The sequence below is a fragment of the Salvelinus fontinalis genome, chromosome 18 (assembly GCF_029448725.1).
Source record: "Salvelinus fontinalis isolate EN_2023a chromosome 18, ASM2944872v1, whole genome shotgun sequence".
NCBI classification, from domain to species: domain Eukaryota; kingdom Metazoa; phylum Chordata; class Actinopteri; order Salmoniformes; family Salmonidae; genus Salvelinus; species Salvelinus fontinalis.
The window spans coordinates 18,865,515-18,879,165 of record NC_074682.1 but is presented as its reverse complement, the minus strand read 5'-3'; the positions used below and the strand labels follow the sequence as shown (position 1 = coordinate 18,879,165).

The window sequence follows — 13,651 nt, the reverse complement described above, 5'->3', positions numbered from 1 at the left end:
ATTGCGGGTGTAGAGAAATGCTTGTGTTTCTAGCTCTAACAGTGCAGTAATAACTAACAATTTTACATCACACACAAATCTAAAGTACCAGTTTTCAGCACTGCCACTAGGTGGCAGATGTCAGTCAACATCACCTAGACGAGTACCTACCTGATTAAGACATCAGTGCAGGGTGGTAATCACAGGCCTCTAGCCTCCTTAATTAACCTCTCTAATTATAATGATTATGTTCCTCACAACAGACACACAGATCAAATAGCCAGGTCAGCTTTGAGATGATCTAAAGCACAAGACAAAGATGGAATTACCACTTCTGAGACCCACACGTTACAGCCTTGATCCCAAGGTTTAGAAAAACAGGACATTGGTTCATGTTGATGATATCAAGGACCTGCTACAATAGTGTCACAATCATCCTTCCCCTCCTATCCTTTTGAACCTTGCCCGAGCTTTACACTGGGCACACCTCCTTATATAGTATCATATTAATCCCAAATCGCTCTTCTTCCCTTTCCTCAAGCACACCTCTCACATCAACCGTCCCTCCAACTGTACTTCTCTTATCAATTCCCTCCCCTCCACCCTCTTCCTCTGACCCTTGGAGCGGGCACAACTGACCCACTTTCCTGCCCCTGTGACAGTGCTGCTGAGTCAGAGATGGCCAGGATGTTAAACACACACACACCCGGGTCGATGGAGAGATTATCCACATCACAAACCCACATTTACACACTTCGCATCTACTCTACAGTCAAATGTTTGTTACACACACACACACTTTCCAAGCTGTACAGCAGCATAGGCTAAGGGAATAGTGGCATAATGAGAAGAGACATGGAAATAACAAGAGGGGAGAGAGAGACAGACACACGCATTCACACATGCAGGCGCATCCTATGCCACACCTCTTGTATAACAGATCCTCTCCATCAACCCAAAACTACTGCAGTCATTGGCCTGCTCAGCAACATCCTCCATCTCCCAGGGAGCAGGAACAATGATCCTTATCAGAACAGTCCTGCAGATGCTCCATCAAAACTTCTCCATCTCCACAGACTGGTAGAGCCACATTAGCGCTCAGCTCAGCAATTCGTCAGGCTCACCACACACACTGACTGGGAGTGTGTGTGTGTTCTGTCTGTTACCATGCAGAGTCAACCCTCTCTCTCCCACAGCAGTGTTCTTCTGACTGTGGAACAGTCAGTGCCAGTTAGTTACAGGCTGATTCTGGGTCAGTGCCAGAGAACAGCAGTGCGGCGTGGCCAGCTTCACAGACAACAAAGACTGGTCTCAGGCCAGCAGGGGGAGTCTAATTACAGTTTTTCTCAATCACGTAAAAGCATTTTCTGGAACAATGTTGTTGATTTTAAAAACAGGATCCATAAGAAACAGAGCTGGTGGTCTATTGCAAAACAGTAAATGCATTTTCAGAATGTAGTTGCCTTCTCCAAACAAATAAATTAACTAGGTAAGTCAGTTAAGAACAAATTCTTATTTACAATGACAGCCGACCCGGACGACGCTGTGCCAATTGTGCGCCACCCTATGGGACTCCCAATCACGGCCAGATGTGATACAGCCTGGATTTGAACCAGGGATTGTAGTGATGGCTCTTGCACTGAGATGCAGTGCCTTAGACTGCTGCGCCACTCGGAAGCCCCATATTACATGTATCAACTAGGGTCTAAGCTAAGATACATATGAATTTCTGTGTTTTTTGCTAATTGATGTTAAAGGTTAAAAAAATGGCAATGTTATAAACTTTTTTTTTGGTTGAAATTATGAAATAGACTACATCATTCAAAAATATGTGGACACCTCATCAAACATCGCATCCCAAAATCATGGCCATTAATAGGGATTTGGTCCCCCATTTGCTACAATAACAGCCTCCACTCTTCTGGGAGGGCTTTCCACTAGATGTTGGAACATTGCTGCGGGGACTTGCTTCCATTCAGCCGCAAGAGCATTAGTGAGGTCTGGCACTGATGTTGGGTGATTAGGTCTGGCTCGCAGTCTGTGTTTAAATTTATCCCAAAGGTTTTTGATGGGGTTGAGGTCAGGGCTCTGTGCATGCCAGTCAACTTCTTCCACACAGATCTCAACAAACCATTTATGCATGGACTTCGCTTTGTGCACAGGGGCATTGACATGCTGAAACAGGAAAGGGCCTTCTCCAAACTGCTGCCACAAAGTTGGAAGTACAGAATTGTAAAATGTAAAATGTAATTGTATGCTGTAGTGTTAATATTTCCCTTCACTGAAACGGAGGGGCCTAGCCCGAACCATAGAAAATAGCCCCAGACCATCATTCCTCCTCGACCAAACTTCACAGTTGGCACTATGCATTGGGGCAGATAGCGTTCTCCTGGCATGCCCCAAACCCAGATTCATCTGTTTGGACTGCCAGATGGTAAAACGTGATTCATCACTCCAGAGAACGGGTTTCCACTGCTCCAGAGTCCAATGGCGGCAAGCTTTACTCCACTCCAGCCGACGCTTGGCATTGTGCATGGTGATCTTAGGCTTGTGGGGCTGCTCAGCCAAAGAAACCCATTTCATGAAGCTCCCGATGAACAGTTCTTGTGCTGACGTTGCTTCCAGAGGCAGTTTGGAACTCAGTAGTGAGTGTTGCAACTGAGAACAGACGATTTTTACATGCTTCACGCTTGGTGGTCCCGTTCTGTGATCTTGTGTGGCCCACCACTTCACGTTGTTGCTCCTAGATGTTTCCATTTCACAATAAAATCACTTACAGTTGACCGGGGCAGCTCTAGCAGGGCCGAAATTTGACCAATTGACTCGTTGTAAAAGTGGTATCCTATGACGACGCTACGTTGAAAGTCACTGAGCTCTTCAGTTAGGCCATTCTACTGCCAATGGTTGTCTATGGAGATTACATGGCGGTGTGCTTGGTTTTATACATCTGTCAGCAACGGGTGTAGGTGAAATAGCCAAATCCACTAATTTGAAGGAGATTTCACATACTTTTGTATATATAGTGTAGTTTGACAACCCTTTTTGTAAGCTTTTATCATCTTTTCCAGTGATCTTGAAATGAATGTCTCATGGTATGGTGGTGTATGCATAATGGGTCAACTTTGAGCACCTTTATCTCTTGAATATTTTGGCATTCAGGTCCAAAAATCTACTTTCCGAGCATTTCTACAATGGGAAAATGTGTATGGAAGGTTTTGTTCAAATCAAGAGGTGCTGTCAAAAAGTGATTGAATTCAAATGGATTTACCCATACATAGGCTGGTATACTCATAGTTTAATACAGAGGGTTACCAACCTATTTTATCCCAGGACCTACTATTTCACATTAGATTTTTTGTTTATTGACATAGCCTATATTAAATACAACATCAGCTTGATTTTGTTTAATTTGAGGGACCTAGGGAAATGTTGTTTTGAAGCTCATTTCCTGTAATTCCATGTAGATTAACACGACTCATTAGAGTCCCCTAGATCAATGAATTGGAAAATTGTCAGGTTCAAAGAAATTACGCACAAAAATTGTAAAATAAGTCAGGCTGCTCAGGTGACACACTGTCAATTGAGACATTTTGAGACTAAACGTATTACCAAAATAAGATGTGGCATAAAAAACTATGGAAAAAGACATTGGTGCACCTTAAATGATATTACGGGCAGAAAACCCAATTAATCTCCATCGTTCATTGAAGTTAATGGGTCACTGTTCTTAGTAAATAGATCGAGAAAACTGTGTTTGAAAAAATACAAAGGTATTTTTCAAAGAACAAGTAAACTACGGACCTTCAGCATGCATATCGGGAAGGGCACTCAACTTGTACTGCACCGACTCAGATGACTGATGATTGACTAAAATACATCAATAATAAGATGATAGTTGGAGCTGTATTGTTAGATTTCAGTGCATCATTTGATGTTAATGATCATAATTTCTTATTGAAAAAACAAACTTGTTATGGCTTTACATCAACTGGCATCACATGGTTGGAGAGTTATTTATCCAATAGAACACAGATACTATTATTCAATGCAAGCTTATTTAACATATTGTACAATTTCCCCAAATGTCATTCTACTACTAAATATGTTTTTACATAATTAATATGAACCCTCAATGTAATTATACATATTCTCTTTTACAGCAATTGATTTGATTGGGCTCCCGAGTGGCGCAGGGGTCTAAGGCACTATCTCAGTGCTAGAAGCGTCATTACAGACCCTGGATCAATTCCAGGCTGTATCACAATCGGCCGTGATTGGGAGTCCCATAGGGTCGTTGAACAATTGGCCCAGCATCGTCTGGGCTAAGGGCTGGCTGGGGTAGGCCATTGTGGCCAGTGTCATTGTAAATAAGAAATTGTTCTTAACTGACTTGCCTAGTTAAATAAAAAGACACCATCAATAAAATTGATAGCAACAGAGCCACACATTGTATAAGATTACTTCCTAAGCAAAGTACAATTTCTTTGACTCCTTGACTTTAGGTTGTAGCTCAGCTTCTGGATATCATAGAGACAAACCATTGTAGTCACGTCTTCCTCTGGCATTTTATCACTTGTTTCTGGCCTAAAGCGTTGTGGATTTATGCGATGTTTATATCGGTATAAACAATTGCGAATATTTAAAAAAATATCAAATCAAGGGGTCAAGCGACTACCCCCAAGGTTGGGAAGCCCTGGTTGAGTAGACTTTCCATTGGCGCACTGAAACACAATCCACAATAGAAATAAAGAAAAGTGAATACAATGGAGGAACACAACTATTAGAAATGTATAGGCCTCAATCCACACTAAAGCTAAGCTCTAAAAGAGGAAGGTCACACTGTTGGAGATGATGATTGAAGAGTAGGCCCGGGACGATACCAGTAATGCAATATTTTTTACATGGCAAAAATGAAAACACAAAGCAGAACAAACTCTATAGTCCTTTAAACCTCTTGACGCTAGGGGTCAGATATATATATATTTTTTTAAATAACGTTCCCAAGGTAAACAGACTATTTCTCAGGTCCAGATCGTAGAATATGCATATAATTTACAGATTAGGATAGAAAACACTCCAAAGTTTCCAAAACTGTCAAAATATTGTCTGTGAAACTGATTCTGCAGGCGAAAACCTGAGAAAATCGAACCCGGAAGTGTTTTTTATTTTTTTAATCTGTGTTTCCTGGCCCGTCTTTCTTCCATTTAAAGGGGTATCAACCAGATTCATTTTCCAATGGCTTCCTCAGGTTGTGAGCAGGCTTTAGACATAGTTTCAGGCTTTTATTTTGAAAAATGAGTGCGATTTTTCAAAAGTAGTCAGGTGTCCTCAGATTAGTTCCTGCGCGCGATAGGGTAGTTCTCCATTTTCTTTTTCTCTCTTATTGAGTAGGTTACGGTCCGGTTGAAATATGATCGATTTGTTAAAAACAACCTGAGGATTGATTATAAAAAATATTTGACATGTTTCTACGACCATTACAGATACTTTTTGGAATTTTTGTCGAACGGAACGAGGCTTTGTTTTTTTTAACATAACGCGCAACCCAAATGGCATTTTTTTGTTATAAAAGTAATATTTATCGAACAAAAAGAACATTTGTTGTGTAACTGGGAGTCTCGTGAGTGCAAACATCCGAAGAATATCAAAGGTAAGCGGTTAATTTTATTGCTTTTCTGACTTTCGTGACCATGCTAATTTGGGGCTAGCTGTTCTAGCATTGATTGATAAAAAGATTGGATTTCTTTCTCTGTAAAGCATATTTTCAAAATCTGACATCATAGGTGGATTAACAACAAGCTAAGCTGTGTTTTGGTATATTTAACTTGTGATTGCATGATTATAAATATTTTTAGTAATATTTGCGCCCTGCAATTCAGTGGATGTTTAGGGAAATGATCCCGTAAAAGGGATCCGTAGCGCAGAGAAGTTAAAAACCTGCTGTATGTAAAATAATGTGTGCTTTAGCTTGGGAAAAAAACTAAAACGTGACTGGATGACAACAATGTTAGTTTCCAACATTAGGGCTATTTTCCTATAGAAGTAAAATCTGCTTCGTGTTGTGTTTCCTTGCCACGACATTAATGAGTATCACAATACTGGTATCGTCCTGTCCCTACTTAGTAGTAACCCAAAGTTACTTTACTTAGAAGTAACCCAACTCCATTCTCTGCATGTTTCCACAATATTGTAAATAATAAAACATTTGACAGTTCCAATAGCCTAGATCTTTCCGTATTGTACATGGTATAATTGGGTGATTTAGAATTTTGTGCAGTACTAATTACTGATTGCCGGAAACAGTGAACACAATTGCACACATTTATCTTCTGATTAAAACATGTTTATATTCTGTGAACAAAATACTTAAGTTCATTTTCTATTCACTGATGACATTTGTATTTCAAGCTTTGCAAAAGGTGATCAGGTACAAAAGCAAGAATCATTGATCATTCCTGTCCTGCAATAGATGCGTTTCAACACAGATCTCAAAAGTGCTTGTAATCGATTGAAAAAAACGAAACAAATCACAGCAATCGATGGAGTTAATTGTGTGTGTGTGTGTGTGTGTGGTAAAATGAAACCATGCGAGCCTCCATAGGACACTTTGTAACATGGCAGGGCTCCTCTCCTAATCTCCATCATTCATTCATGTGATCTCACTGTGACTTAATGCTTTCATGGTGAGAACACTCTACTCATCCATACAAGAGACCAAGGCAGTTACCATTAAGTGATGAGAAAGTAGATGATTCTCTACCAGAAAATACATATGGACAAACTAAAGAGGGATAACGTAAACTATGTATCCTTTTCTCTGTGTGTGTGTGTGTGTGCACGCATGTCAGTGGTAGGGAGAACGCAGCTGCTAGCATGATGAGTGTGGTAAAGCGCACCGACCGAGAGCAACTGAATTTAGTCAAATGTTGCAGAAGAAAACAGGATGGTTTTGTAACTGCTTTTACATGGTCTGATGAGAACAGTTGAAGTAAGGCACACGAAGCAAATAATGACATTCTTGACATCTTTCCACACTGCTGCAGAGCCCCGAAAGAGACACCAGCTTCCCCGTTCAGCTCTCCTGCATGCAACTGAGCTAAGTGAACTTTACACAAACCGGGCCAGAGCAAATTCCAGACAGGGGATAAGCGCGCTGGAAATGAGAGCCATGTAAACACTAATCTGGACAGGTCCTGCTGAAAGGAGGGAGAGGAGGGGAGAGCTGGAGCAATGATGCTGGCCTGGGTGGAGAAGTGGAAAGACAGGGCCACACAGGCACGTGAACACACACAACCACATACTCTACATGCACACACAGTGCCTACAGAAAGTACTCACACCCATTGACTTTTTCCACATTTTGATGTGTGACAAAGTGGGATTAAAATGGATTTAAATTTACATTTTTGTTCAACGATCTACACAAAATTGTCTTATGTCAAAGTGGAAGAATTGTAACATTTAAAAAAAATATATATATATGCCTTCGGAAAGTTTTCAGACCCATTGACTTTTTGCACATTTTGTTACGTTTCAGCATTATTCTAATGAACAGGTTTTGCAATTTTATTAAAATTAAAAAACAGAAATACTTTATTTACATAAGTATTCAGACCCTTTGTTATGAGACTCTAAATTCATCTCAGGTACATCATGTTTCCATTGATCATCCTTGAGATGTTCTACAACATCGAATAGTCCCCGCGATATGCAACTGTTCAGGGAAGTCAGGAACCAATACACACAGTCAGTCAGGAAAACAAAGGCTAGCTTTTTCAAGCAGAAATTTGCATCCTGTAGCTCTAACCCCCAAAAAGTTTTGGGACACTGTAAAGTCCATGGAGAACAAGAGCACCTCCTCCCAGCTGCCCACTGCACTGAGGCTAGGTAACGTGGTTACCACCAATAAATCCATGATAATCGAACATTTCAATAAGCATTTCTCTACGGCTGGCCATGCATACCATCTGGCTACTCCAACCCCAGCCATTAGCTGGAAGTGGAACAGGAAGTGGAAATTCTGAGGGTGGTAGATTTTCAACCAAGATCCCATGAAATCACAACGAGATATGGATGAGTTTGCACTTCCTACGGCTTCCACTAGATGTCAACAGTCTGTAGAACCTTGTCTGATGCCTCTACGTTGAGGGGGGGGCGAATGCGCGTTCAAATGAGAGGGAGCTCTGTTCCATCGCTCATCTGAAGTCAATGTAATTCTCCGGTTGGAACGTTATTCAAGATTTATGTTAAAGACATTCTAAAGATTGATTCAATACATCGTTTGACATGTTTCTACGGACTGTTACGGAACTTTTGGACATTTCGTCAGTTTTTAGTGAACGCGCTTCCCTGACGTTGGATTTGTTTACCAAACATATTACAAAAATAGCTATTTGGACATAAATTATTGACATTACCGAGAAGAAAAAAAAATTTGCTTGTGGAAGTGGGAGTCATGGGAGTGCATTCCGATGAAGATCAGCAAAGGTAAGTGAAGATTTATAATGCTTTTTATGAGTTTTGTTGACTGCACAATTTGGCGGGTAACTGTATGGCTTGCTTTTGTAGCTGAACGCTGTTTTCAGATGATTGAATATTGTGTTTTGCCGTAAAGTTTTTTTGAAATCTGACAGCGGTTGCATTAAGAACAAGTGTATCTTTAATTCTATGTAAAACATGTATCTTTCATCAAAGTTTGAGTATTTCTGTTATTTGACGTGGCTCTCTACAATTTCTCAGGATATTTTGGAGGCATTTCTGAACATGGCGCCAATGTAAACGGAGGTTTTTGGATATAAATATGAACTTAATCGAACAAGACATATATGTATTGTGTAACATGAAGTCCTATGAGTGTCATCTGATGAAGATCATCAAAGGTTAGTGATTAATTTTATCTCTTTGTGCTTTTTGTGACTCGTCTCTTTGGCTGGAAAAATGGCTGAATTTTTCTATGAGTTGGTGGTGACCTAACAATCGTTTGTGGTGCTTTCGCTGAATAGCCTATTTGAAATTTGACACTTTGGTGGGATTAACAACAAGATTACCTTTAAAATGGTATAAGATACATGTATATTTGTGGAATTTTAATTAAGATATTTCTGTTGTTTGAATTTGGCGCCCTGCACTTTCACTGGCTGTTGTCATATCGATCCCGTTAACGGGATTGCAGCCATAAGAAGTTGGCTGCAAATCCCGTTTATCCCAAAATATAAATAGTACCAGCACTCAAAATGAGTACCGGAACCTATTTCAGTCCAAGTCAAGCACTGATAAGAAGTAAATCGGGTAGGCCTCTTATGACGTTTCCACTGGATCAGAGAATGACATTTTTCCCTTTCAAACTGAGTGGTTATAGAAAGGGAGACAGCTGGAAAGATTTTTCAAATACATTGATCCCTCTGCATTGCCACAAAAATGTGGAGGCACATAGCGATGCGGAGCTCGATTTGCCCTCTGCATGCCACTGGAGAATCCGCAATTGTGTCACAACATCCACATCCATTTTCGGATTCAAGCATAAATTGGCTTTTAGACTAGGACTCCGCAATGGATTACTTCACTACCGTTCAAAAGTTTGGGGACACCTAGAAATGTCCTTGTTTTTAAAAGAAAATCATTAATATTCCATAATCAATCATTATGGAATATCTACATAGGCGTACAAAGGTCCATTATCAGCAACCATCACTCTTGTGTTCCAATGGCACGTTGTGTTCGCAAATCCAAGTTTATCATTAATTGATCATTAGAAAACCCTTTTGCAATTATGCTGAAAACCTGTTCTGATAAAAGAAGCATTAAAACTGGCCTTCTTTAGACTAGTTGAGTATCTGGAGCATTAGCATTTCTAGGTTCGATTACAGGCTCAAAATGGCCAGAAACAAAGACCTTTCTTCTGAAACTCGTCAGTCTATTCTTGTTCTGAGAAATTAAGGCTTTTTAATGTGAGAAATTTCCAAGAAACTGAAGATCTCATACAACGCCGTGTACTACTCCCTTCACAGAACAGCGCAAACTGGCTCTAACCAGAATAGAAAGAGGAGTGGGAGGCCCTGGTGCACAACTGGCAAGATGACAAGTACATTAGAGTACCCAGTTTGAGAAACAGACGCCTCACAAGTCCTCAACTGGCAGCTTCAATAAATGTACCTGCAAAACACCAGTCTCAACATCAACAATGAATAGGCGACTCTGGGATGCTGGTCTTCTAGGCAGAGTTCCTCTGTCCAGTGGCTGTGTTCTTTTGCCCATCTTAATCTTTTATTTTTATTGCCCAGTCTGAGATATGGCTTTTTCTTTGCAACTCTGCACCTTAAAGTGCAGTCGCAAAAACCATCAAGCACTATGATGAAACTGGCTCTCATGAGGACCACCAAAGGAAAGGATGACCCAGAGTTACTCTGCTGCAGAAGATAAGTTCATTAAAGTTCACTGCAGCCCAAATAAATGATTCAGAGTTCAAGTAACAGACACATCTCAACATCAACTGTTCAGAGGAGACTGTGTGATTCAGGACTTCATGGTCAAATTGATGCAAAGAAACCACTACTAAAGGACACCATTAAAAAGAAGAGGTTTGCTTGAGCCAAGAAACACAAACAATGGGCATTAGACCGGTGTAAATCTGTCCTTTGGTCTGATTAACAAATTAGATTTTTGGTTCCAACCACCATGTCTTTGTGAGACGCAGAGTAAGTGATCGGATGATCTCTGCATGTGTGGTTCCCACCGTGAAGCATGAAGGAGAACGTGTGATGGTGTGGGGGTGCTTTGCTGGTGACATGGTCTGATTTATTTAGAATTCAAGGCACACATACCCAGCATGGCTACCACAGCATTCTGCAGCGATACGCCATCCCATCTGGTTTGCGCTTAGTGGGACTATCATTTGTTTTTCATCAAGACATTGACCCAAAACACTCCTCCAGACTGTGTAAGGGCTGTTTGACCAAGAAGGAGAGTGATGGGGTGCTGCATTAGATGACCTGGCCTCCAAAATCACCTGACCCCCACAATCATCTGACCTCAACCCAATTGAGATGGTTTGGGATGAGTTGGACCGCAGAGTGAAGGAAAAGTAGCCAACAAGTGCTCAGCATTTGTGTGAACTCTTTCAAGACCGTTGGAAAAGCATTCCTCATGAAGCTGGTTGAGAGAATGTCAAGCTTGAGCAAAACTGTCATCAAGGTAAAGTGTGGCTACTTTTCAGAATCAAAATGTGTTTAAGACTTTTTTGGTTACAACATGACTCCATATGTGTTATTTCATAATTTTGATGTATTCACTATTATTCTAAAATGCAGAAAATAGTAAAAAATAAATAAGAACACTTGAATGAGTACGTGTGTCCAAACTTTGGACTGGTACTGTGTGTGGGTGTGTGTGTGATACATATATATATATATATATATACACACACACACTGCTCAAAAAAATAAAGGGAACACTTAAACAACACAATGTAACTCCAAGTCAATGACACTTCTGTGAAATCAAACTGTCCACTTAGGAAAAAACACTGATTGACAATACATTTCACATGCTGTTGTGCAAATGGAATAGACAACAGGTGGAAATTATAGGCAATTAGCAAGACACCCCCAATAAAGGAGTGGTTCTGCAGATGGTGACCACAGACCACTTCTCAGTTCCTATGCTTCCTGGCTGATGTTTTGGTCACTTTTGAATGCTGCCGGTGCTTTCACTCTAGTGGTAGCATGAGACGGAGTCTACAACCCACACAAGTGGCTCAGGTAGTGCAGCTCATCCAGGATGGCACATCAATGTGGCAAGAAGGTTTCCTGTGTCTGACAGCGTAGTGTCCAGAGCATGGAGGCGCTACCAGGAGACAGGCCAGTACATCAGGAGACGTGGATTAGGCCGTAGGAGGGCAACAACCCAGCAGCAGGACCGCTACCTCCGCCTTTGTGCAAGGAGGAGCAGGAGGAGCACTGCCAGAGCCCTGCAAAATGACCTCCAGCAGGCCACTAATGTGCATGTGTCTGCCTAAATGGTCAGAAACAGACTCCATGAGGGTGGTATGAGGGCCCGACGTCCACAGGTGGGGGTTGTGCTTACAGCCCAACACCGTGCAGGACGTTTGGCATTTGCCAGAGAACATCAAGATTGGCAAATTCGCCACTGGTGCCCTGTGCTCTTCACAGATGAAAGCAGGTTCACACTGAGCACATGTGACAGACGTGAAAGAGAGTCTGGAGACGCCGTGGCGAACGTTCTGCTGCCTGCAACATCCTCCAGTATGACCGGTTTGGCGGTGGGTCAGTCATGGTGTGGGGTGGCATTTCTTTGGGGGGGGGCGCACAGCCACTCCATGGGCTCGCCAGAGGTAGCCTGACTGCCATTAGGTACCGAGATGAGATCCTCAAACCCCTTGTGAGACCATATGCTGGTGCGGTTGGCCCTGGGTTCCTCCTAATGCAAGACAATGCTAGACCTCATGTGGCTGGAGTGTGTCAGCAGTTCCTGCAAGAGGAAGGCATTGATGCTATGGACTGGCCCGCCCGTTCCCCAGACCTGAATCCAATTGAGCACATCTGGGACATCATGTCTCGCTCCATCCACCAACGCCACATTGCACCACAGACTGTCCAGGAGTTGGGGGATGCTTTAGTCCAGGTCTGGGAGGAGATCCCTCAGGAGACCATCTGCCACCTCATCAGGAGCATGCCCAGGCGTTGTAGGGAGGTCATACAGGCACGTGGAGGCCACACACACTACTGAGCCTCATTTTGACTTGTTTTAAGGACATTACAAAGTTGGATCAGCCTGTAGTGTGGTTTTCCACTTTAATTTTGAGTGTGACTCCAAATCCAGACCTCCATGGGTTGATAAATTTGATTTCCATTGATACATTTTGTGTGATTTTGTTGTCAGCACATTCAACTATGTAAAGAAAAAAGTATTTAATAAGAATAGTTGATTCATTCAGATCTAGGATGTGTTATTTTAGTGTTCCCTTTATTATTTTGAGCAATATATATATATATCTACTGTATACACAATACCAGTCAAAAGTGTGGAAACACCTACTCATACATAGTAGAATAATAGTGAAGACATCAAAACTATGAAATAACACATATGGAATTATGTAGTAATAAAAAAAAGTGTTATTTGTCTGCCAGCTGTTTGTGCATGCTCTGAGAATGCGTACTGGAATACCGCCGGGCCCCGCAGCCTTGTGGGTGTTTCCTTTTTCACATTGGCCACCTTTGGTTGTGATTACAGTTGTGAGTCTTTCTGGGTAAATCTCTAAGAGCTTTACACATTTGGATTGCGCAACATTTGCCCATTATTCTTTAGAATTTTTTTCAAGCTATGTCAAATCGGTTGTTGATCATTACTAGACAACCATTTAAAATCTTGCCATAGATTTTTAAGCAGATTTAAGTCAAACTGGGCCACTCAGGAACATTCACTGTTTTCTTGGCAAGCAACTCCAGTGTAAAATTGGCCTTGTGTTTAAGGTAATTGTTCTGTTAAAAGGTGATTTTTTTTATTTTTCTTAATTAAGACCTACACAACCAGGTGAGGGGAGTTCCTTACTAATTAGTTAACTTAGTTCATCAAGTACAAGGGAAGAGCGAAACCCCGAAGACACTCGGCCCTCCTAGAATGAGTTTGACTCGTTAATCACGGCCATTAAACT

At 41.4% G+C, this 13,651-nt stretch overlaps 1 protein-coding gene across 6 annotated transcripts in view; it reads right to left on the bottom strand.

Moving 5' to 3' along the window:
- Positions 1-13,651, bottom strand: part of magi1b (membrane associated guanylate kinase, WW and PDZ domain containing 1b) — a 197,325-nt gene that overhangs the window by 105,829 nt on the left and 77,845 nt on the right. The window contains exon 1 of one of the 6 annotated variants that reach the window (XM_055868487.1): positions 906-1,099. The exons of the other annotated variants lie outside the window; for them this stretch is intronic. Coding sequence (XP_055724462.1) covers positions 906-978 — 73 coding nt within the window. The 5' untranslated portion in view covers positions 979-1,099. Of the gene's footprint in view, positions 1-905; positions 1,100-13,651 lie in introns of those variants that run through there. 6 annotated transcript variants of the gene reach the window in all.